The 24,680-nt window shown below is 48.4% G+C and overlaps 1 protein-coding gene across 4 annotated transcripts in view; it reads left to right on the top strand.

The window, feature by feature from the left end:
* Positions 1–13,986: 13,986 nt before the first annotated feature.
* Positions 13,987–24,680, top strand: part of GRIK4 (glutamate ionotropic receptor kainate type subunit 4) — a 331,583-nt gene continuing 320,889 nt past the window's right edge. For 2 of the 4 annotated variants that reach the window (XM_030829318.1, XM_030829316.1), the window contains exons 1-3: positions 13,987–14,088; positions 15,820–15,960; positions 20,478–20,609. In XM_030829318.1, coding sequence (XP_030685178.1) covers positions 20,528–20,609 — 82 coding nt within the window. In that variant the 5' untranslated portion in view covers positions 13,987–14,088; positions 15,820–15,960; positions 20,478–20,527. Of the gene's footprint in view, positions 14,089–15,780; positions 15,961–20,477; positions 20,610–24,680 lie in introns of those variants that run through there. The other 2 variants (XM_012495813.2, XM_030829317.1) reach the window with 2 other exon arrangements.

The raw sequence follows: 24,680 nt of genomic DNA, 5'->3' as shown, positions 1-24,680 counted from the left end.
TCCCCAGGTCCTGTCAATTCTACCTCCTAAAAAGCTTGCAAATGCAAACGTCTCTTCCTCTACCACTTCTACCTTTCTCACGTCGCCCTTATCTGTCTCCAGGACCTCTTCAGTGCCCACCCAATGGATGTCCCAGACTCCAGATTTAACCCCTCTAAAACTCTTTTCAAATTGCAGTCAGAGTGACCTTTCCATAAGAAATTCTGGTTATGTCATCCCTTTATGTAAAACTCTCAGTGGCTCTGTGGTACCCGTAGAATACAATCTAGACTTCCTAGCATGGCTGCTGTGGAGCCATCTTTGACCCGGATCTTATTCCCCCAGGGCAGCACCCCTCATTGCCTTTGGATCAGGAAAGATCCCTGTCTCCTGTCCCCTCCAGATACGGGCTCATCCTCCTCCCATCCCTCTGCTTCCCTTTTGTTGCCAGAAAGCGGTCTTGATCCGGACCCCAAGAGAGGGTTCTTGGACCTCATGCAAGAAAGAACTTGGGGCAAGTCCATAGAGTAGCGTGAAAGCAAGTTTATTAAGAAAGTAAAGGAATAACAGTTGTTGCCAGGAATTTGCTTTGTTTACTGTTAGTATATGAGTAATCCTAGATCTCAGAATCACAATAGTAGTAACAGGGGTCATTTTTTCCCAACTTACTCTATGTTCAGGTGTGGAATTTCTATCTCCCAAGAGGAAATGTGACTTCACTTTGGTGCCAGTGGACAGAAAATTCTACCTGTGCCACATAGAAGTTTGGAATGTGCTTAATAGCTGGTTTTTATACCTTGATTTCAAGGTGGAAAGAAATTGATTATGAATCTCTAATAAATTTAAATCTCTTAAACCAGTAGGTGCTTAACATTTTTTATTTAATTAGTGCCCATTTGAATTTCATGGGTTCTATTAATTAAAAAAAAATATAAGACCCCAATCCATCACCATCAAATTGCCCTTGGACTTTTCCAAGGTATAATATCAGGTTTTATGCAAAATTCCAAGCTACCACATAACTTTCTTTTAACCATAACAAGGAGGGGGAACTGCTTCCTACCTTCTTTACATGTTGTGCATTGTTGTATTGTTGTGGTCCAGAAATGATAAACCTTTTTTTTTTTTTCGAGACACAGTCTCCTTCTGTCACCCAGGCTGGAGGGCAGTGGCACGATCTCAGCTCACTGCAACCTCCACCTCCCTGGTTCAAGCAGTTCCCCTGCCTCAGCCTCCTGAGTAGCTGGGATTTCAGGCACATGCCACCACGCCCAGCTAATTTTTTTTGTATTTTTAGTAGAGATGGGGTTTCACCGTGTTTGCCAGACTGGTCTCGGACTCCTGACCTCAGGCAATCTGCCCACCTCGGCCTCCCAAAGTGCTGGGATTACAGGCATGAGCCACTGTGCCCGGCCCAGAAACGCTAAACCTTTTTAAAGATGGTGCAACTTTGAGTCCTTGGCTTGACTCTACAGGCTTTGAACTTCATGGCATATCCACTTTGCCATATCTGCAGGAGAGCTGTTCTATGTGAAACATCTCAGAGTTGCAAATATCACATGTGAATGATATGGTTACTTTAAGAAATGTCTGTATTGTATTTGAAGACTGTTTGCCATAAATCTGAAATTTGAATCTATGTATTTCAATTTGGTATGCTAAAAAGTCCTGAATTAGTGTAAAGATTTTTTTTTGTTATAATATTGTAATCTTGGTTCAAAAGTTAACTGAAAATATAAAACCCAAGTGATTTCTGTATAGTAAATTGACTGTAAAAGTTAAAAAAAAAAACAAAAAAACTAAAGGAATAAAGCTTGGCTGCTCCATAAGCAGTGCAGCCCACATGGCTGAGTATATTTATAGTTGTTTCTTGATTATATGCTAAGCAAGAGGTGGATTATTCATGAGTTTTCTGGGAAACGGGTGGGCAATTCCCAGAACTGAGGGTTCCTCCCCTTTTTAGACCATATAGGGCAACTTCCTGATGTTGCCATAGCATTTGTAAACTGTCATGGCGCTGATGGGAGTGTCTTTTAACATGCCAATGCATTATAATAGGCATATAATGAGCAGTGAGGATGACCAGAGGTCATTTTGTTGCTATCTTGGTTTTGGTGGGTTTTGGCCAGCTCATTTACCACATCCTGTTTTATCAGCAAGGTCTTTGTGATCTGTATCTTGTGTTGACCTCCCATCTCATTCTGTGACTTAGAATACCTAACTAACTTCCTGGGAATGCAGCCCAGTAGGTCTCGGCCTCATTTTACCCAGCTCCTATTCAAGATGGAGTTGCTCTATTTCAAACACTTCTGACGCTTTGGCTGATTCCAACATTGTTTGGGTCTCAAATGTCCTTTCTTCTGAGGAGTCTTCTCTGGCCACCCCCGCTTCCCAAGCCTGGTTTGGGTGCTCTGTCCCGGTGTTCCCATGGCAACCAGGAAACATCCTCTGTGATCACACCGTCCACTTTGTATTGGGATTTGATGGCTACCTGTGTGTTTTTCCCAACACACATTATCTGTCTTGCACACAGCTATGTCCCCAGTACGGAATACAGTGCTGAGTTATGGAAGACAGTTTTAAAAAAAGTTATTAGCCAGGTGTGGTGGTGTGTGTCTGTGGTCCTTGCTACTCAGGAGGCTGAGGTGGGAGGAAGGCTTGAGTCCAGGAGGTCCAGGCTACAGTGAGCTATGATCATGCCACTGCCCTCCACCCTGGGGAAGATACAGTAAGACCTCCATCTGTAAGGAAAACAACCAAACAAAACGAGTCACTGAGCCAGTACTATCACCAAAAGAACATTGACGGAGCAGCCGGGAGATGCGGGTATTAGAACTTGTTCCGGGACAAACTCTGGACCTTGGTTAAGTCATTTTCCCTCTCTGGGCCTTTTTATATATTTTTTATTTTTTTATTTTTTGTATCTGTGAGGTAAGGAATCTATGCTAGGTGGTCCCCAAGCTCCCTTCTGGTTGTGAGGTCCTGGGACCCATCTTCTGAACGAAGGCTTCACTCTTCTCATCTCTCTTGACTTTCCAGGCTGTGAGGCCCCATCTTCTCCCTCTCCTTGGTGCTCCTGTCCCTTCAGGATGTGCTGGGAAGCAGAGCCTGGCATCCTGCCTTCAGCGGGGCTCAGCCATAGCCAGCAGCGGCCTTGGGTCCTCCTTGCGTCCAGGATGAGTATTCCTTGAAATTCTCTGCCGTCCTCCTCCTCACCTCATCTGTTTGCTGTCAGAACACTGCAAATAGGAAGCTTCTCATGCTGCCTCTGTCTCTGAATTATTATAATATTCAATAGGGAGGCATTAAATCTATGTGCTCCTGAGGCTGCACTTCCCCCAGTAGAAGTAGGAGATGCCTGGCCGCCATGGCCTCCTCCCAGAATACGTCCAGCCTCCACCTGCACTGGGAGCGTTTAATCTTAATACCATGACTGCTTAAATGTTTCCCATATTCATTCAACACATTTACTGAGCACCCACTATATATGGCAGGCATTGTTCTAGGTGTTTAGGACTCATAAAGAACAAAGCAAACAAATCCCTACTCTCTAGGAGCTCGCTACTCTTTAGCAAGCGTGTAGAGGGGAAACTCATATAAATAAGAAATAGAATAAGTAAATTATATAATAAGCTACAAGGGGATAAGTGCTATGGAAAAAAGAAAAAATAAAGCAGGGTAGCAAGGATGAAAGCCCCCTGAGAGTTAGAGATTTGAGTCAAGGCCTGGAAGAGGGTGAGGGAGTGTGTCAGCTCTTTGGAGGAATGTGTTCTAGGTCCAGGGCTGAGCTCAAGCACAGGCCCCAAGGTGGGAATGTGCAGGGCGTGCCTGAGGCACCGTGGGACGCAGCGTTGCCTGTGGACTCTGCACATCAGGGTATCCGTCAGAGCACAAAGCCTGGAGCGTAGTAGGCCCACCACTGATATTGGGGGTTAGCATACAGCCTGCGGGACCTGCAACTGAATGGCCCGCGACTTGTCTGAACAGTGCTACTTATTAAATCTAGTCTGGTCCTGTGGGAGGAGCTGGCAGGACTAAGTCTGACAATACTGTTTGCAACTTGGCTCATCGCTCGTTAGCTTTGTCATCCTTGGCAAATTACTTAACCGCTCTGAGTTTCCGGCTCTTCATCTTTGAAGGAGGGCTCTAACCCATGCCTCTTAGGGTTGTTGTGGGATTTGATAAAGTGACCGTGTGGAAGCGCTAACTCAATGCATGTTGCAGCCGGGGTGTCTAATAACGTTAGTTCCAGCGCATCCCTTCCCCTGGTCTTTGGGCAAGGTATTTATTTTGTCTGAGCCTCAGTTTCCTCTTCTAGGAAATAGAGTATAATAGTCCCTGAGCTGCCTACTGCTTAGGCTTTAGTAATTATCAAGTCTAACAATGCTGATGATAGTACTTTATATATGGATGAGAAATTTTCAGGGGAGAGGGTCTGTGTGTGTGTGTGTGTGTGAGAGAGAGAGAGAAAGTGTGTGTGTATGTGATTGTGTGTATGTGTGTACAGTTCTGTGACACAGGGTTTTTTTTTATTATTTCATAAATGTTTCACGGACAAGGATACTGTATTTTTTACAAGATCTTTTGCCTCGCACACATTAAGTGCTCAGTAAATCCTTGTTGAATGAATGAAAGAGCAGTGAGGAAAATGCTCTTTGCTAGATTAAATGTGTGGATCAGAATCAGTAGAGCTATTTGCTTCCAGGCAACGGGAATGTGGTACCATTGTGAATTATATTTATCGATAACTATGTGCCAGCTACTGTGTTAAGTATTTGCATGCATTTCTCATTTGAAACTGCAAATAGCCCTGTGAGGTAGGTACTATTATTATTCCTGTTTTACAGACAAGGCAGCTGAGGCTGAGAGTTTAACGTCTTGGTCACAGTTAGTAATTGAGGGAGCTGGGATTGGAACCTAGCCTTCCGGAAGGAACACCTATGCCAGCTGCTCCAGAGGCTGCCTGGAATATTGCTGCCTTTTTCCGTGTCCTGATGGCTCGGGAGGGGGAGGAAGGATGTTCTTGCAGCCAGGCGAGGAGGAAAGTCCAAGGCTGTGAAGTCACTGCTCAGGTCATCAGTGAACCTTGCAGTAGAAGGGGAGAAGGCGAAGGGGTTGCCCTTCCTTGCCTGCAATAGACAATGAGGACGATCAAAGACAAGGATTGTTCTCTGCCCTGTACTTGAATTTGCCCTTTTCCTTTCGGTCTTAGAGCACGTTAAGAACTTAGTGGAAGAAACCTGCACGTTGTGCACATGTACCCTAGAACTTAAAGTATAATAATAATAAAAAAAGAGGACAAAAAAAAAAGAACTTGGTGGAGATATGAGAGCTTTGGGCCTTATGCTTCCTTCTTAGATGCCTAAAACCTAAGGATGCATGTATGTATGTGACTACGTATATGTACATGTATCAATGATATACATGTGTATGTACATATGTGTGTATGGTATGCCTTGTATATGTGTATGTCTGTGTGGATGTGTGATATGTATATGCATATATGGTGTGTAGTGTGTGTGTGCATGTGTATGTATGGTGGTTGTGTGTGTGTGTCTGTCCTTCGAGAGCAGCGTGAAGATCCATTTCTCTGCAAAGCCCCCTCTGACCATGCCTTGGCAGTGCTGAGAGGTCTCAGCCTGGGCCCTGTTCCTTGACTGTGTAACCGCAGTTCCCAGCCTGTGCTGGGTGACTGATGTCTGTGCCTGCCTCCCCTAACACAATGAGCCCCTGGAAAGAATGTCTTGTGTCATATTAGTTTTCCTTTCACATGCAATGGTATGTGGAATGCATGTTGAGTGTGTAGATGAACAAATGAATGAACAAATGGATGGCCTCCAGGCCACCACTGCCTACACTGACCTTGGTGAGCCCGTCATCTACTCCTGATCACTCATGTTGGGGGCTTAATATCAAAGAGGCTGCCTTCCTATGGTTGGACCACCCAGATGGGACTTCAATGCCAGAAATCCTTGGCATCCATGCGGACATAGGGAACACCAGTGTCCCTGTGCATGGTTGGCGTAGGTGATCTCCCCTTGCTCTCAGATCTGTTGAGGGGCTGGGCTGGGCAGCCAGCTGTGGTCTGGAAGCACCTTTCTTCTGTGGTTCCTGAGAGTTCCCTATCTGGTGCCCGCCTTCACATTCCCTTGCCTGCTGGCTGGGTTGGCTGGAAAACGAAAGCACTGGGAAGTTGCTATTCTCTGTGGTTAATGTGTTCCATGCCCGCTGTGTCCCCCTGCACTCAAGTTCCGGGCAATTACCCTCCTGCCGGGTTTTGTTGCTGAGCACAGCAGGTGGGCCTTGTTTGTAATTCACTTGCACCATTAATGCTGGGTTAGCACCAGAAGGGCGACTGATCCATTCAGTGCCCCCAGCCCCAGATGCCATTCCATAGCAGGGATGTTAGTTGGCTTTGGTGGTCCAACTGATTCTCCAGATTAAGGCATTTGAGAGGCTTAATCCATTGGCTGTCACAGAGTACTCACAATCATCCACACTAATGGAAAATCTGTGCCTAAATACCAATCTCCCCAAATCATGGTGATTTGGCTTTGGACAATAATAGCAATAATCACAATAACAGCTGTCAAGCATTGAGCACTTGTTATTTGCAGGCATACTGCTAAGATCGCAGCTAATATTTGACAGCAACCTTAGGAATGTCTAGCATTTTCTCCACTTTATGAATGGGGAAACTGAGGTTTTGAGAGGTTAATCACTGTCTCAAGTCACATGACTGGTAGGTAGCGGCACCCAGGTTCTGGGAGCTCTGTTTAAAACAGATGCAGAGCTTGTGCTGATAACCACTCCCTGGTACTGCCTCCTTCTGGGAGTTTTGTGAAGTTTTGTGAATGGAGGGAGTGGGGGGACATCTCCAGCTTGCCATCCTAATTATTTTTTTGCTAGCATTCATATTAAGATGAGTCACTGAGTAGGGGAAAGATGAGTAGGATTAAAACATCCTCTGTAGGTTCACTTTTATTAATTAATCAATCATACACTTATTGAGCTCCAACTAGGTGGAAAACATTGTCCTAGGTGTTTTGAAGAAAACAAAGATAAATCATTCATCTGTTCAATAAATCTGAGAGATAGGGAGTCAGACATATCCTAGAACATAAGGTGGGAGGTGAATTGGTAGGGTGCGTTGGAAGAAGAATGCTAGGAACTAACTAACCACAGGGGTCTGATTTAGAAAAAAAACCTTCCTTATTCTCACTGCATGTTATCAAACCATTTTTCACATGTAACATCCCTGATCATTAAACAGCCTGGTGAAGTAGGCAGGGCAGGTAATACGTCTCCTATTTTATGGGAAAGTAAGGCACAGAGAGATTCAAGGATCTGACCACAGTTACCCAGGGAACAAGTGGCAAAACCGGGTTTGAACACAGGCCTTCTGACTCCAAGTCCAGACCCTTTACTACAAAGACACTTCCATTAGAGCCTAATATTTGGGGATGGGCGGATCCAGACTCGTCAGTGTGTCTGATGTCCCACATCCTACGGAGACTGGCTCTGGACCTGCCAGGGCTCTGCTTCCCTTGGAGAACCACCATACGCTCCTACCCAATGCACAGCTGCTTGGAAATTTTCTTTTCCAGTTTGTGGGAAAATATATGTGCTCTGATGTTCCGGTAGAATCAGCCCAGTTCGCTTCAGGGTCAGTTTTCCCCACATTCACACTCCCCCCAACATGTTGCTAGGTGTCTGTTAACTTCTCCAGGCCATCGGGCGCCCCTTGGTCCCATGGATTTTTTTGAGAGCACAGCTCTGGTCCTGGCCCTCCCTTGCCCAGAAACTTTTAATGGCTATTTGTTGCCTGGAGGATAAAGTCCAAACTCCTTAACCATGGCATTTGAGGCCTTCCAGAATCTGACTGCAATACTTACCCATCTCTGGGCCCCTCAGACACAATGGGTTCCTGCCAGATTTCGTTTTGTCACCATCCTTCGAACAGCCCTTGCTTGCTTTCCCCAGCACTTACCTGGAAGGTCTCTCCCCATCCAGCACATGCCTCGAGGCTCAGTGTGTGGCCCACATCTTCCAAGATTCTTGCTGCAACTGCGGGGGCTCAGGGATATTTTTCTGCCTGCCTTCCAGCGCTGTTCCTTGTTTTGTGACAGAGGCCACCCTGACTTGTGAAAGCGGCTTCGCTGTGGCCGGGCATGCTGAGTTCTTGCAGCCTGTTTTACTCTTCATACAAGGACATCATACTTCTCCAGGGAGCTTCTTGAGGGAAGGCACCACATCGGAGGGTCCTGGTGGCCGCCACTGCCCAGCATGGAGCTGGGTGGGCCCCGAGCATGTGGGTATGCTGGCGCAGTGCCACAGAGCTGTGAGATCTGCCCATGTGGCAGCCCCCTGTTGGAGGAGGTACAGTACCCACAGCCTCTCTCCCCCTTCTGGCCGCTGGAGCTGGGTTCTCGGGTGTATGTGCCCCCTCACCAAGGTCCCATCCTTGTTGAGAGCAGGGATGACCCACTTGCTTAGCTAGGGAGGTTGAGGATTTCCTCAAGGCTGTCCTGTGACTATAGAAAGGAGGGAGCCAAGCCTCCAGCCTCTGGACTTCTAACTCAGGGGCCGGAGACTAACCTGGCTTTGCCTGTGGTTTCTGTGACATCTCTAGGCCACTGGCAGAGGGAAGGCGATGGGCCCTAGACGGGCCCTCTTCTGTAACCTGTGTCAAATGCAGATGCCCAGGGCAGCCTCTGGATGGGGTGTCCTCTGCATGCCTGACCCCCTTAGCAGACTGAACATAGTGGTTCCCCGGAGTTCCTCCTTCCCTGAGGAGGGCCTGAGATCCAGCCAAGAACCAGAGCCAGGGATCTTTGAGGTGAGAAGCATGGCTATAGGTAGACTCAGGTGAACACTAGCTGTGGAGGGGGTGATCCTGGTTGGAGGAGTGCAGGTCTTGGGGTGAACTCCCAGGGTCAGTGCTGAGCACCAGCTTCTGTCTGGGCAGCCAGAGCATAGGCTGGGGAGGAATGTTCCAGAGAGGCCACCAGAGACCTAGGCAGGCCCAGCATTCACTGAACACTTGAACCTGGGCATAGGTGTATTAGCCTCATTCTGCAGAGGAGGGGATCTGGGCTCAGGGGGGTTAAGGAACAGGCCCAGGTCTTGGAGCTAGGTATTGAGAGAGTCAGGATTCTTTATTGTGTTTGTAATTATTAACCAGACTTTTTAAGTGAAAATAAAAAAACTAGTCTAACCTCTCAGTTAAAAATGCAAACAATAGAGAACACTTGAGAATGAAAAGCAAGTCTCCCTCCTTCTCCGACTGGAGTCTTATATCCCCTCTCTGGGGGCAGCCAGTCAGCAGCCAGTTTCTCCTCCCTTGGCCCCCGAGGGAGCCTGGTGCCAGGACCTTGCCCCAAGCAGATGGGAGTCAGTGCTAACTGGGCTGATGGAAGGGGAGGGGTGGCATGGGCCCTGCGTGTACCCTTAGGCAATTCCGAGAGACTATTCTGAGCTCGGATGACTCTAGTAGCATAGGTCTCTGAACCTTCAGCAGGACACCGCTCACATTGCTGTGGACCTATCTGGCTCTGCTGCCCTCTGCCCCACACCCCTGGGAGGGCTGAGGTGGGCTGGTTCTGGGTTTCTCCAAGGAATGCGCGCATCCAGGGATAGCTCCTTTCTCACCTGCTCTGGCTAAGACTGAAGGAAAAAAAAGATAGAGCCTACTTTCTGACGATGGTGGATAAGACAACAAAAAGCGCTGATGTGCACCAGAAGTGGCTGTGGACAGGACAGATGTAGTGGGGTCTCCACTTGGGCATGATGGAGCCAGGCCAAGGGACAGGAGCTCTGTGTCTGTGCCCAGCAGCTGTCAGCCTCAGGACTTCCTCTTTGTCACGAACAGCAGTTCCAGTGCTTTCCTCTGGCTTTGACCTGAGTACTGTCACCTGGGAGTCCAGCATAGCCCTCGCTGGCTTCAGATGGTGACATTCTGCCTGCATGGCTCATTACACAGCTGCCACCCATCCCACCCTCTTCTCCAGGCTGAGAAGCCCAGCTCTTCTCAGTCCTCCTTAGGGAAGGTTGCAGCACACACACCCTCACTCAAACGCACAGTCAGTCATCTGCAGGACTGCTCATCTCCTCCCAAACACCCAGAGAGAGGCCTAGCAGAGGAGAGAGGGTTATATTTATCTGGAGGTGATTAAAATGCTGTCCTTAAAGGTTTTTCTCTCCAAGTTGGTCTTCTCTCCTGCTCACTTTATTCCTCTGTGGGCACCCTTCTGCAAGGTGTCTCTGCTCTAAGTGTGCTACAGACGGCTTCAGAACTGAGCTGTTTTATTTCAAAGCCTTGGCTCCTGTGGTCTTTGCCAGGAGCGCATGCCCCCCAGGGCCCAGCCTGGTGGCCTCAGATAAATGCCAGGGATATTTGTCACCATTCAGAGCCAGTCCTGCCCTTCCCATCCAGCTCTGTGGGCCTCATCTTCCACCTCCCGTGGCTGGCAATGAGCTCTTCCTCCTCTCACCTCTGCCTACCTCCCTTGCAGTGTACAGGAGATGGGACCTGCAGGCTCCTTGCCTTTTCTGTGAAGGATGCTGAGTCCAGTTCAGGGTTCATGGAGAAAATCGGCCCTCAATGCAGAACATTATCCTAGACCGTGGGGTGCAGAGGGAGAGGGGACAGGCTTTTGTCCTTATGGATGCCACAGCTAATGAGGGAGACTGGAAATCAACACAGTAGATATGCAGAAAAGGAGCTCCAGCTTTGTGGTTTCAGCAGACTCCCTGTGATTTCTGAAACTCACTGTGCCATGTCCCATCCTAGGCCTCTGCCCTCCTCACGTGTTGTTTTCTCCATCCTGGTCTCTTCCCGGCTCTTCGCATCCTCCCTCCCAGGACCTGGCTAACTCAAGTCAAACATTTCATCCTCAGGGAAGTCTTCCCTCCCTGCTGCACCCTGAACCATCCTGTTCATTTCCTTCACAGTCTGTAATTATGGCATCAAGATACTTGAATATCTGATTAGTGTCTCTTAATGTCCCAGACTGTAAGCTCTATGAAGGCAGGGACTGTGTATATCCCAGGGCCTGGAAAATTACCTGCCATGCAGTAGACACTCAGTAGTATTCACTGAATAAAGTATAAATATGTAGTGGCATTAAGTGTGTGTACGTGCTTTGACCAGTCTTGGGTATGGGAACAACATAGATCCTTTGGTCGCAAAAGCACTTTACTCACCTGCAAAGTAATTCTACATCCATGATATCGTTGAATCCTATTAACAACCCAGTAAGGAAGATGATACAAATGTCATTTCCCACCTTACAGCAGAGGAAATGGAAGCCCCAAGAGGTTATGTGATGGGTCCAAGGTCACACAGCTCTCTACTTCCAATCTGCCGATTTTTCTCCTCTGTCAGAAGGACTGACTTCTTCAGGGAAAGCTTCGGGAATGGGGTTGATCTGGACCTGCACTTTGCAGGTCAGAGGGCTGTGGATTAATACCAGCAAGCAAGCATGGGAGGCCATCCTACTGGGGAACGATGAGGATGCCATCAGAGTGTCTGTGTACAAGGGCTGGAAGGAAGCACTGAATGGGGTGGAGAGATGAAAGGCAGTTCCCATTTACTGACTGCATTATACCTGAGGTCTCCTGAAGCAACCTTTCCAGGGAGCCATTGTCTGCAGTTTTACAGTTGTGGAAATAAAGTTCTCAGAGGTTAAGCAGCCAGCCCAAGGACGCATAGTGACAACTGGAATTGGAAGCCAGGGATGTCTTATCATGTCTCTGGGGAGGGGCCATTGTTTAGAGGTGCGTTAGGGGTCTGAAATCTGTGTGAAATGTAGAGAGGAAACAAGACTTGTAATTCCTCATTCCTCTTGCTCCTTAGTGCCTGAGCATTTGGCATGACTGTCTCTAGTCCTGTGGCCTGGTTCCTACCACGTACCCACAGTTGTAGTGCTCAGGGAACGTCCACCCCTCAAGTTGGACCCAGGAGGTCAGTGCCACCACTGCTCTTCGGTTTATTTAGGTGAGTCAGACCAGGTCCAGCTCCCAGCATGAATGCTCATTACCCCTGGCTAACCTGCCATGTCCTAACTCATCACAGACTCCTGGGAGCATCTCCTCATGGGACACCTGGGCCGATCTTTTGGCCAAAGGGTACTCCCAGATGCATTCTTCTGTTGCCGGCCCCCTTATTCAGCAAGATATGCAGGTGACCTGCTTGCATTTAACTTGACTTGTTCTCCAACATCATTATGATCATCACAATCACATTCCTACATTTCCTCAAGTGCCAACTGCGTGCTAGGTTCTGGGACATGCAGGGAAGGTGGGTGTAGTGAGTGATGGGTGAGAACAAGTTCCTGGAGCCTACGCCCAGTTCCTCCATTTCCCCGCTGAGTGACCTTGGCAAGTTACACAACCTCTCCGCCTTTGAGTTCCAGGTCTGCAGGTGGGGAGGATGGCAGTTAGGATGGCAGTATCTGCTTCGCAGGGTTCTCCTGAGGAGTAAATGAGTCTGAAGTAGTACTTTGCATATAGTAAATATTCAATAAAGATTATATTACCATAGAGTTCAGTTCTTACAACTGCAGAATTCTCAGAGCTTCTAAGAACCTTAGAGATCATCTAGTCTGATTCCCTCATTTTACAGAATGAGAGACTGCAGCTCAGAGAGTTGACTCCCAGAGCTGGTGAACACCCAGGTTCCTGATTCCTGAGATAGTCTTGCAGCCTGGCATCTCCCCATTTGTTGTCAGGGAGAGAGGATACCTAGAAAGTGCTGCCCAACTGCATTAGGCCACAAGGGTTAATTCTCCCCCAAGGAGGCCACAGAGGCTGGAGCAGACTCCCCTGTCATGGCCACCCCCTACCCCTGCACACTCCATCCAGGCTGCTGGCTGCCACTTGGAGTTTCTCCCAGCCAGTGGGGGAGTCAGGACAGCAGAGAAGTTCACATTCATTTTTTTGAGGAGCCTGGAGCATCAGGAAGAGTAATCAAGATCTTGTTGCCCACAGCGGGGAAAAAACCTGTCATTAATCTGGCTTCCCCTCTGATTCCCTCTACCCTTCCTGCAACCCCACACCAACTGGTGGCTGTCAGCCTCCTCTCTGACCCACCTCGGAAAATCACAATTAATGATGTAGTAGCCCTGTGAGGATGAGACAGACCAGCGGAGGGACTGCTGACAAGTCAGGAGAGGAGAGGCTATTTGCACAACTGGGTCGATAGAGTCCAGACAGCATGTGCACAGCCAGAATACCATGAGCTGTCTGCAGATGGTGCCTGTCTGTGCTTATGAACTGGCTGCTGCTCATGAATCAGCAAACATTTATTAAACTTCTAGTCAGTATAGACATAATAGCAGGTGTGGCAGGTGATACATGCCCCAAAGAGATGTTCCCCTGCTTTAAAAAATGTAAAGTGAAATAGCCATTCCTTCATTCATTCATGCATTTGACAGTATATGTGTGTAGCTGCTGCATGCCAGGCACTGTCCAAGGTGCTGAAGATGAATAAGCATGTTAAAGCTCCTGCCCTCATGGGGCTTGTATTAAAAATACAAGCATGGAACCAGGGGGCCAGTCTCTTTCCATTGAGAGAGATGTTAGAGGATCTTCTAGCTTGAGAAAATGGAACCAGTCTTGCAGTTGTAAAAAAGTGGAAATGAGTTTCTCCTTCTGGGAAAAGTGGAGACACTGATTTTTGGTGTTAAGGTAAGGACACATCCTGGGCAGGTAAATGGTTAAGCAGAGGTGAGAACCTGGAAGCCTCAGCTCTGAGTGCGGTGCTCACAGTGCATCTCTGAGGCCCTTGGGGGACAGCATGTGAATAAATGGTGCCCCATGAGCTGCGGACAGCGAAGGCTGGAGCGTCAAAGGAGGAGAGCCTGCGTGGGTAGAGAAATCGTACCTAGATTGTAAATTCCTCATCTTCAATGACACCAAATACCACTCACATGTAAATACTTTGCAGTTGACAGAGTGTTTCCACATATGTTCTCTCATTGGACTCTTTTATTATTCCAACAGATACTTTCTGAGTGCCTACTATGTGCCAGCCTGTGCTAGGCACTGAGGACACAGGTGGAAAAGCCCGAATTGCTCCCTGCTCTCCTGGCGCTCACCACCCCGGAGGTAGGCACTGCCATTCCCATGTCACTGGCGGAGGAAGAGGCAGGCTCTGAGGGGGGCAGCTGCTCAAGAGCATTCATTGTAAGACCCAGAGCCAGATGGAGCCCAGCTTCTGTCCAGTCTGGGCCTTCCCTTCCCTCTGCACTCAGGATCAGCAAGGCTTCTGTCGGGTGTCAAGAGCAGGATTCTCAAATAAATGGGGAATTTCTGTCTTTGAACTCTGTCTTCCAAACTACCTAAAGTATGGGATTGAGGCCCAGCTCTGTCTAGGTGGGGACTGTCAGAGACCTTCTGAGGTTGGAAGCTGTACTGACATACCTGCTTTCAACCTAAATTCTTCCAACACTGCTGAATTCAAGCATAGTCAAAGCAGGGGTCTGGGATTTGTGATTGCATATGATTAGACACATACTTCAATTTGAACCCAGCATTGCTGTTTTTGTTGCATGAGCTTGGATAAGTTACTGAGCCTTTCTGAGCCTCAGCTTCCTCATTTGTGAAATGGAGATGCAATGCCATCTTACAGGGTGAGTGCACGGTCATGAAGAGTTAGTATTTATTATTATTATTATTTGAGACAGTATCTCGTTCTGTCACCCAGGTTGAAGTGCAGTGGCACGATCTCTGTCCACTGCAACCTCTGCCTCCCAGTTCAAGTGATTCTCCTGCCTCAAACTCCTGATTAGCTGGGATTACAGGTGCCCGCCATCACACCTGGCTAATTTTTGTATTTTTAGTAGAGACGGGGTTTCACCATGTTGGCCAGGCTGGTCTCAAACTCCTGACCTCACGTGATCTGCTCGCGTTGGCCTCCCAAAGTGCTGGGATTACAGGTGTGAGCCACCATGCCTGGCCAGTATTTATTATTGAGTGCTTACTCCAAGCAGCAGCGCACAGCATCTTATCATGCAATCCTTATAGCAATTCCATGAGGGAACTATTAACATCCCCATATTACAAATGAAGAAGTCAAGGTTTAGAGATGTTAGCTGACTTGCCCAAGGTGTGCAGCTAGTACATGGCAGCATAGGACTCAACCCCATGTTCTTACCTGTGGCAGCCAGACCAAGCCCCAGGCACAGAATCAGAGGGCAGTACACATTTGTTTCCCTCCCCTTCTCAGCATATATTACTGTGATTCCCCTTGGCCTGCATCTGCTGCATTATGTCTGCTTAGGTTGTTTGTTTTAACTACAGGGACTATACAAAATGCACACACCAAACTGGGAATTTATTTCATATTGGCCCCATCTGTTTATTCATTCAGCCGATATTATTGGAGCACCTACTATGTGCCAGATAGGGTGCTGGGTACTTGATGCTGTCCAGACAGCATCGTTGTCATAAGTAGGATGTGTGTCCCATTGAGGCGTGTTAGGGTATGGTGGCAGCAGATGGGGAGGGGATCACAGAAGCCTCAAGGGGAGCTGACGAGCTGAACCTGGAAAACACAGCTTGCAGTCCATCAGGGGATGGGACTGCATTCCAAGCAGAAGTGCATGCAGGGGGCAGAGGGCACAGTGAAAGCACACAACTTTTGTAGGGGAGTGGGGCTTCGGCTCTGCTGGGGCATCAGGTGCCGTAGGGTATGGGGTAGGGACAGGTGAGCAAGGCCAGATCATGGGAGGGTTTATCTATTAGATTGAGGGGATTGCCCTGATCTCCTGTGCAATGGAGAGCTCCCCAAGACTTTAGTGCAGGAGTGTGTCATTATCAAGTTTGTATTTCTGTAAGAAGCCCCTGGCTGCTCTATGGAGAACCGAATGGAGAGAGAAAGACCAGAGGATGGGGGCCCAATGAAGATGCTATTGCAGAGATCCAGGTTGTTGCTGACAAATGTCTGTACGTTAACAGCCGGTGGTGATGGAGAGAAAGGTGTGGTATTTAGGAGGCAGCACTGTTAGGATCTGGGGTCTTATTAAATGTAGGGGTGTGGGGACAGAGGAATCTAGGGTAACTCTCGGCCTTCTGGCTTGGGTGACTGGTGGATTGTGGTGCCACCTACAAGAAGAAGTAGGAGGAGGAGCAGGTGGCGGGCCTGGTGGAGACTACACCTTCTCTTTAGAACAAGGTGTTTGTGGCGTGCTGTGGGATCCCCGGGTGGAGATGTCATCAGGCAGATGTGCAGTTGTAAGTCTGGGCTTGAGCTGTCGATGTCAATGCCACAGCTTGCAGGTGGAGGAGAATATACCATGAGCAGGGGAGAAACCCCCCATGGAGGGTAATGGTCATGGAAAGAGCATCTTGGTGCTCTAACTTCAGGATAATTTCGTTTTTTGCCTCTGAATTATTAAAATATTTTCTGTTAATGAAGGATGCACTATTAGGTCCTAAGACTAGATTTATCTGAATGTTAAGCTGAAAATAAGACCCCAAATGTCTTTGTGTTTTTTGATGAAGAATCTAAAAGCTTCATCTTTCTGCTCTGTAGCAGTTAAGATAGAAAAGCTAGTGGAGTGAGAGACCTAGTTAGCCTTGGCTCTGCCTCCAGACAGTTGTATGACCTTCAGCTAGGCACGTATCTTTTCTTGGGCACAGCTTCCTCATCTGTAATAGAGCTTGTTCTGTGGATTAACTATGATAAAGACTGTCCAAAGAATTTTGCAAGCCACTGAGCCTTACAGACATGCAACATGGTGGCTCTTTTCATTCTTTTATGGTTTAAGAGGAAATTATTTCTCATCTCTGTGTCTAGGGAGTCACAGAGCTGAGGCCCAAGAGCAGCCCAGAACCTGAGCCACTGTCATGCTTAAATATAGTCTTGGCCGGGTGCGGTGGCTCACGCCTGTAATCCCAGCACTTTGGGAGGCCGAGGCAGGTGGATCATTTGAGGTCAGGAGTTCGAGACCAGCCTGGTCATCATGGTGAAGTCCTATCTCCACTAAAAAAATTAGCTGGCCTGGTAGTGGGTACGTGTAATCCCAGCTACCTGGGAGGCTGAGGCAGGAGAATTGTTTGAACCTGGGAGGTGGAGGTTGCAGTGAGCCAAGATCGCGCCACTGCACTCCAGCCTGAGTGACAGAGCAAGACTCTGTCTCAAAAAAAAATGTAGTCTCCAGGATCCAGCAGTCTTTGGGGCCATGAGCAGTTACACTCAGTTCCTCGGGCCTGCACGAACTGAGTGTAGTTCTGTCATCAAATAAAATTTACACAGGGTGATCTGACACCTATTTAGCAGTCTGCATAATAATTATGGTGCAGCATGCTGATCGGGCATAAATGGAAGGCATTTGAGGTAAGTGATTATATTTAGTAGTACTTTTATATAGCCTAACCAGATTATTACAGTTTTTTTCTCCTTGTTCATTCATTTATCCACTCAACAAATATTTATTAAGGCCCTATAATATACCAGGCACTGTTCTAGGCCCTGGGGATATAGTCTAAACAAGATTCTTGTCCTTGCCCCACCTTTATTGAGCTTAAATTCTAGTAGGGAGACAGAAAATCACTGAATAATCAACTTTATCCATAATGAGTAAGAATGTCTAGCTTCTCCTGAGACTGTATTTGCTTTAATCTATCCCTGCACCAACACCCATGAATTAAAGAACAAAGATTCTGGGCCTGATTTGCCAACAGCGGAGTTGCCTTCAACCCCATCCTTTACTCTTTATCTTCCTCTGTCTTCCTCTAGCAGGCGATTGCTTGAGGCCTTCCATTCATTGAACAAATATGTGCTATGCACCTATTATGTATAAATAGACTCTGGGGATGGGGATGCAACAGGAACCTGGACATCGTCCTTGCCCTTAAGGAGCACATACTGATCCCAGGCCTAGACGCATAAAGGCAACAGCAGTGGCAGGAAAAGCGCTGCTCTCAGAGCCATGCCAGGGTGCTGATGGCTCACAGAGAGAGGCCCCATTCTGGCCATGGCAGGGGTGAGCAGAGGGGTGTTCTTTGGGCAGAAGGGATGCCCTGTGCACAGGAAGTGACAAGGCTTTGAGTGTGGATGAAATGTTAAGTGTGCTGGGGGAGGCGGGGTGTCCCTGAACAAAATTTTTTTCTGAGGCATAACACACATAAAGAAGAGTGCACACATCATAAGTTTACAGCTCAGTGAGCTTTCACAAAGTGAACACACCTCTGCAAGCAACACTCAGTGTGAAAACCAGAGAACATCACCAGCACTGGCGAGTCCCCTCGTGTCCCCTTCCATTCTCCACCCTAACCGTGAAATTGGACTTCCAACAACACAGAGTGGTTTGGTCTGTTTTTACACTTTATATAGACAGCATTATTCTGTCTCTAGAATGTGTAATCTTTTGTACCAGCCTTTTTTTGCTAAATCTTATATTTATGAGATTCATCCTTGCTGTTGCATGTGGTTGTCGACTATTCATTTTCATTTCTGTATAACATTCCACTGTGTGCATATATAATGTATTTCTCCCATTGTGCTGCTGGACATTTGGGTGGTTTCCAGTTTGGGGAAACAAAACCACCAGAGTGCTGCTATGGACATTCTAGTGCATGTCTTTGGTGATCATATTCATGCATTTCTGCTTGATATATACCTAGGAATGGAGTCAGTGGGTCATTAGGCTAGATGTAAAGCTCTAGTAGACCAGTTTTCCAAAGTACTTATATCAGTTTACACTCCTAACACTGCATAAGAGTTCCAGTTTTTCCACATCCTTGCTAACACTTAATGTTGTCTTTTTTTAAAAAAATCATTATAGTGAGTGTACAGTGGTTATATTATTGTGGTTTAAAATTTCATTTTCCTGATGCTTAATGAGGCTGAGCACCTTTTCAAATGTTTGTAAGCCATTTGGATATCTTCTTTAGTAAAGTGTCTGTTCAAGCCTTTGCCCATTTTCCAATTGGATTGTCTTTCTAGGGGATGGAGGGCGAAACATTTTTTTTAATTTTTTTTTTTGAGATGGAGTCTTGCTCTGTCGCCCAGGCGGCAGTGCAGTGGCACGATCTTGGCTCACTGCAAGCTCCGCCTCCCCGCTTCACACCATTCTCCTGCCTCAGCCTCCCGAGTAGCTGGGACTACAGGTGCCCGCCACCAAACCTGGCTAATTTTTTGTATTTTTAATAGAGATGGGGTTTCACCATGTTAGCCAGGATGGTCTCGATCTTCTGACTTTGTGATCCGCCCACCTTGGCCTCCTAAAGTGCTGGGATTACAGGCGTGAGCCACCGCACCCAGCCAAACATTTTAATACTACTCTCCCAACCCAGGCACCTGGGATTAGCATGTCCAGGTGCTCATCAGCCGCACCCTCACCCCAGTGAAGCAAGCAGAGCTGGCCATCAGCAGACTCTGGGTCTCAGTGGGGGCCAAGGCACATGCTGCCTTGGGGAGAGGCAGCCCCCTGCAAGGTTCTGGATTTGACATCAGAGGCCCACCCACCTCAGGAAGGACGAGAGGGATTGGTAGAGGATGGGGGTGGGGCTGGTTTTCAGCGGTAGTAGAGCAGATGTGGAAAGCAGCTGATAACCTGGGAGGTGTGTCTGCCCTCCATATTTGCTAGGAACGGACCTCTCGCATCTGGGCCAGGGAGGACCTGACATTTGTGTAGCACCTCATTTAGGCCAGACCCTGAGCATGGTGGCTTCTCCGATGTTACCTTGATTCTTCTTTAGTTCAACTCCACCAGGAGGGGTTGTTATACCACTTTTGTGAGGACCCTTAGCCGAGACACAGAGGGGCCCTCATGAAGGCCACACAACTGGCAAGTGGAGGAGCTGGCCTTGAACCCAGTTCCCTCTCACACCTCTCCTCAGTGTGCAGTGCCTGTGCTGCATTTGGGGCAATGGAGTAACCCTCCCAACTCTCCCATCCCTTCCTTTTCTGCTCACCCATGGCTCCAATTCCTTAAGAGCAGATGAGGGTTTTGTTTGTTTGTTTGTTTGAGACAAAGGCTCGCTCTGTCGACCAGGCTGGAGTGCAATGGCGAATAGCACGACCTCGGCTCACTGCAACCTCTGCTTCCTTTGTTCAAGTCTGTGCCACAGCATCCTGAGTAGCTGAGATTATAGGCATGTGCCACCACGCCCACCTAATTTTTGTATTTTTAGTAGAGATGGGGTTTCTCCATGTTGGCCAGGCTGGTCTTGAACTCCTGGCCTCAAGCGATCCACCTGCCTTGGCCTCCCAAAGTGCTGGGATTACAGGTGTGAGCCACTGGGCCTGGCTGAGAGCAGATGAGGTTCTTCATTTCTAATGACACGCCATGAATCATCCAACCACAGTTACAGCAACCTGCCCCATGTCGATCACAGAGCTGAAGTTAGAACCTGAGCCTTCTTTGAGCCCGGCATGTAGGGAGGAAAGACAAAGGGGCCTCTCCGGCTCCTGGGTGTCACTGGGATGGTGGGGCAGCTGCCTAGCTGAAGCCTGGGACTCACGTGTCCCCCCACCCCCTCTCTTGCAGCGTTATGTCATGCCCAGGCCAGCAGGGGGCTCCATGAGGATTCATAGAAGATGCCCCGCGTCTCGGCGCCTTTGGTGCTGCTTCCTGCGTGGCTCGTGATGGTCGCCTGCAGCCCGCACTCCTTGAGGATCGGTAAGTGTGGCCCAGCTTGGGGCAGTGCCCCCACCCACTATCCCAGGTGTCCACAAGGGACATGAGAGTGCTGCACAGGACCTGGGGAAGCCGCCCAGCCCGTGCACTGTGCCCTCCCCAAGTGTGGCTGGGATGAAGATGCAGGTGGTGGTGGTGGAGGCAGCTGACAGGTGACCACTCCGATCTGGTCAACCTGCCGAGCTCCCCGGCCACTAGAATAAAGATGCTGATAACTCCCTGGTGCAGTCAATGTAGGTTCGCCTAGCAGGTTAAGAGGCAGCTGTCGGGGAAAAAGGAGGGTGAGGATGGCCATGGGGATTCCAAATCTAGGGCTGGAGATGGGAGAAGAGGTCCCTTCTTTCCTGTGATCAGTCCAGGAAGGCTTCCTGGAGAGCATGCTATGTCCACAACTTGGAAGAAGCCAGGAGTCTGCTTGCCGTGTCCTGGCTCTGAGAGGGAGGGCTGGGTCATGTGAGTCTCTCCCTTGCCTTGTTGCTGTGGGACGCCCACTTTAGGTGTGGGCAGGCAGGCTTCCACCTGAGCCCTCGGCACCCCATCCCTGGAGGGGTGGGTCTGGGAAGTCAGGTGCCTCCTCCTTGACAGGACTGAACAAGACTTGTCAACTGAAGGTTGAGGCTCTCTAGATCCTAGTTCCTGGGGACACAGCCAGCCACAGGGACAAGGACACAGTTCAGTCCAGCAGGCACAGTGTGGTCATCTGATGGCCCAGCAACAGAGAACACATGGAATTAGGACAGATGTGGGGTGTCGGGGATCAGGGTTGTCTAGGTGTACATCGGGGGATGGGGATTAGTGTGGACAGGTGGGTGGGGCACAGCAGTGACAAACCCAGAAAGGTAGGTTGATGGCCACAAGATGACCCATCCAACAGCAGGGCCCCAGGGGTAGGGTTAAGTGACAGCTCTAGAGGAACTCAAATACCAGGCAGGTTACCCCAAAGGATAACCACATGAGGCCCCTCTTCCCACACTGGGGGTGGGGGTGGGGGTGGGAGCAAAGGCAGGAATCTAGATCTTAAACCTGAGCCTGAAATGGTTAGAGGCTGACTTACAGCAAAGATGGCATGATGCTGAATCTCAGGGAGCTGACTTAAAGCTCCCAAATTCCTCCAGTTGCATTCAGGTCGGTGTGCTGGTGATGGTCAGGAGGCCATGGTGTGGGCAGAGGTGGGCGAGCAGCTGAGACCTGGCTAGGCCAGGTGTCACAGGCTGGAAGCCCAGCCTGCAGGTCTGTGAGCTGTTTTGTTTTACCTTGTGGGCACGGTTTTTTATGCAAATGCAGAGGAGCTGATTGGAATCAGAAATGTGGACAGGTGACTCAGTTCTCCCCCTCACCCTGCCCTCGACACACTGCTCTGCATGCTTAAAAAAAAAAAAAGAAATTAAAAAACAGAATTTTGCCTCCCTCTTCTCCATTCATTTTTACAGAAACTTCAAAACCTAATTTAATTCTGCTTAGCAGCAATGCAAAACGGTTCGTATCCTTAAGATGTTTGATTTATAAGATGCCTATAGTTTTTCAGCGTTTGCTGCGAGGTTTTCTCCCTCTCTAAATGAGTGAATAAAGTGGCAACCCATCAATTTCCATTTGTCGCTAATGGGAAGCGGAAAAGGATTGAGCCAGAATCAGCGCACCTCACGGCCTCGCCCCTCCCGACACTTGTGCTCCGGGAGGGAAGCAGAAAGCGGAGCTGACAGGTCCCTCTTTTGGCTGCCACAACAGAGGGCTTCAAAGGGACCCCTCGTGCTCCCAAACCCATACTCTGAACAATGCTTGTTCAGTTCTGTCAAGACTGCTGGCCCTCAGTTTTGGTTCATGCTAGGCCACTTCCAGCCGCTTTCCAGTCAGGGGCCCTGCTGGCTGGCAAGGTCAAACCGGGCCTAATCTCCTGCAGAGGCCAGGAAGCAGAGTTAAGCCAACAGAAAGAGAAGAAAAGAAAAACCCAAACAGCAGTGCCAAGACCCGTTCTTCCTGTCTCCTTGGTTAGCCTGAGTGCCAGGAGCTTTTTAAAATCTCCCAATCCTTATGGATGGAAAGTTGCTAATTACATGGACTCCAGAGGGGATGTGGAGTAGGGCAGGGATGGGAAGAGAAGTGGGTCAAGAAAACACAAGTAGGTGTGCTGAGCAGCAGGCAGCCTTGCACGCAGACGGGCCGGGCTGGTGTTAACTGTGCTGGGGTCTCTGGGGTCCTTGAGAGGCTTATGGTAAGGGAAGGGGCTGCTGCTCCTCTTGCCTTCCTGGGGGTCACTTTTCCTTGCATTTGGGTTTTTTTGGGGTTTTCCCCAACCCCAGCCTCAGAATGGGTGGCTCTCCAAATGGGGCTGCATGAAGAGACCAGGGATCTGAGAGATAAATTGCCCTGTTTGCTCCATCCTCAGCCCCACTTGTCTGCTGGTGACAATATGGATGTTTGGAAAGAGGTGGCCGAACCCATTACCCTGCCTTGTGACGGCTGTTTTTCATTCAAGTGAGGCACAGGGCAGGAGATACAGCCAAATTGTCTATTACAGTGTTTGGTGCTTACCCCTCGAATGAGGTTTTGGGTAAAAGAAAGGGATTTTATTTATGGCTGTGAGGCTGGCTGCATAAATTCCCCAAACTCTCACAGCATATGTCAACCCCTTCCGTCATCTATCTTTTGAAAATGTTTTTTGATTTTGCTTCTGTCCCTCTGGGTCCTTTGAGTGATGACTGTGGAGCTACAAGTTAATAAATGCCCTGAGAAGACCCCACCCCATCTTTTCACCCCCTTCATTACTTAAAGAGACCAAAGATCATTGTCATTCTTAGATCCAGAGGGGACTATAAGGATTTGTTATCTAACCTGCTCATCTTGCAAATGAGGAAACAGGGTCACAGCAGGCAGTGGTTTGGCCAAGGTCACCTGGCAAGTAGGGGCCTGGCTGGTGGCAGCTGGCACTGGTGCTGGCATCCTTGACTCCTCTTCCAGTGCTGTCTTCTCCATGCACCCATTGGCTCCCTTAGCTGCTGAGAAGCAGAATCACCTTCACAGTATGTGAAGGTTATATTCCTACAGTTTTCTCCATTCCTGTTCAGAAAACATTTCAGACATTAGCAAATGTGTTACCCTTGCCCCTGACACCTTGAGACTCATTAAGTATCTGTTAACTGAATAAACGCTAGGCTCCAAGCCTACCTCTTGTTACTCCTTCCTCAGCTCTGTATTTTAGCTACACTAAACCACTCCCTGTGAGCCAAATATACCAGGAGGATTTACTCCCAGCTTTACCCATTCCCTTGCTCTCCCTATAGTGCTCTTCCTCCCATTTCATCTTCTCTGCCTGGAAAACAAATCCAACTCCTCCTTCTACTCCTCTTCTTTTTCTTCGTCTTCCTCCTCCATCACCATCAGCTTAAATGGCTCTTCCTCTGCAAAGTCTTTTCCCGTTATCATCTTGTCCTTAAGAGGGAGAATTCATCTTTTTCCTACCGTTCCCCCATTCCGCCAGCACATAACATCTGTTCCAGCACTTGCCGTGTTACATTCTAAAGATTATGGCATTTTCCCACTAGACTGTGAACTCCATGGGAGAGTGGAGTGACCCTCAACAGAAAGGCCCAACACATGATGCAAAGAAGTGTACAGCTGCAGCTCAATGAATGTGATGGACAGATGAATCCATGGTCCTTGCAAGACTGGGTTTTCCAATAACATGTTTGGTACCACTGTTTTAAATGGCACTGTCTTACCTGTGCATAAAGAGGTAAACTTATTGGAGAAAGTAGATGAGAAAGGAGAAAGAGGAGAAGGAGAAAATGTCCATCTATCTGTCTTACTTAAAAGAGAGTAGGAATGGGCTGAAGATCCTGGTTGGGTTCTAATGAAAGCTTTGGCAGTAATAATAAGCTCAATGATACAATTATTCATTCATTAATTAACTCAACAAATATTTATTGAATGCTGTGTGCCAAGCACTGAGGATGCAGTGCTACACAATAATAATCAAAATAATAACTCCCATTCTTTGCCTGGCACTGGGCTAAGTATTCCCCATATCTCACCCAGTCTTATTGGACCAAACAATCC

Source organism: Nomascus leucogenys, chromosome 15 (genome assembly GCF_006542625.1).
Source record: "Nomascus leucogenys isolate Asia chromosome 15, Asia_NLE_v1, whole genome shotgun sequence".
NCBI lineage: Eukaryota > Metazoa > Chordata > Mammalia > Primates > Hylobatidae > Nomascus > Nomascus leucogenys.
This window is presented reverse-complemented; position numbering and strand designations above follow the sequence as displayed.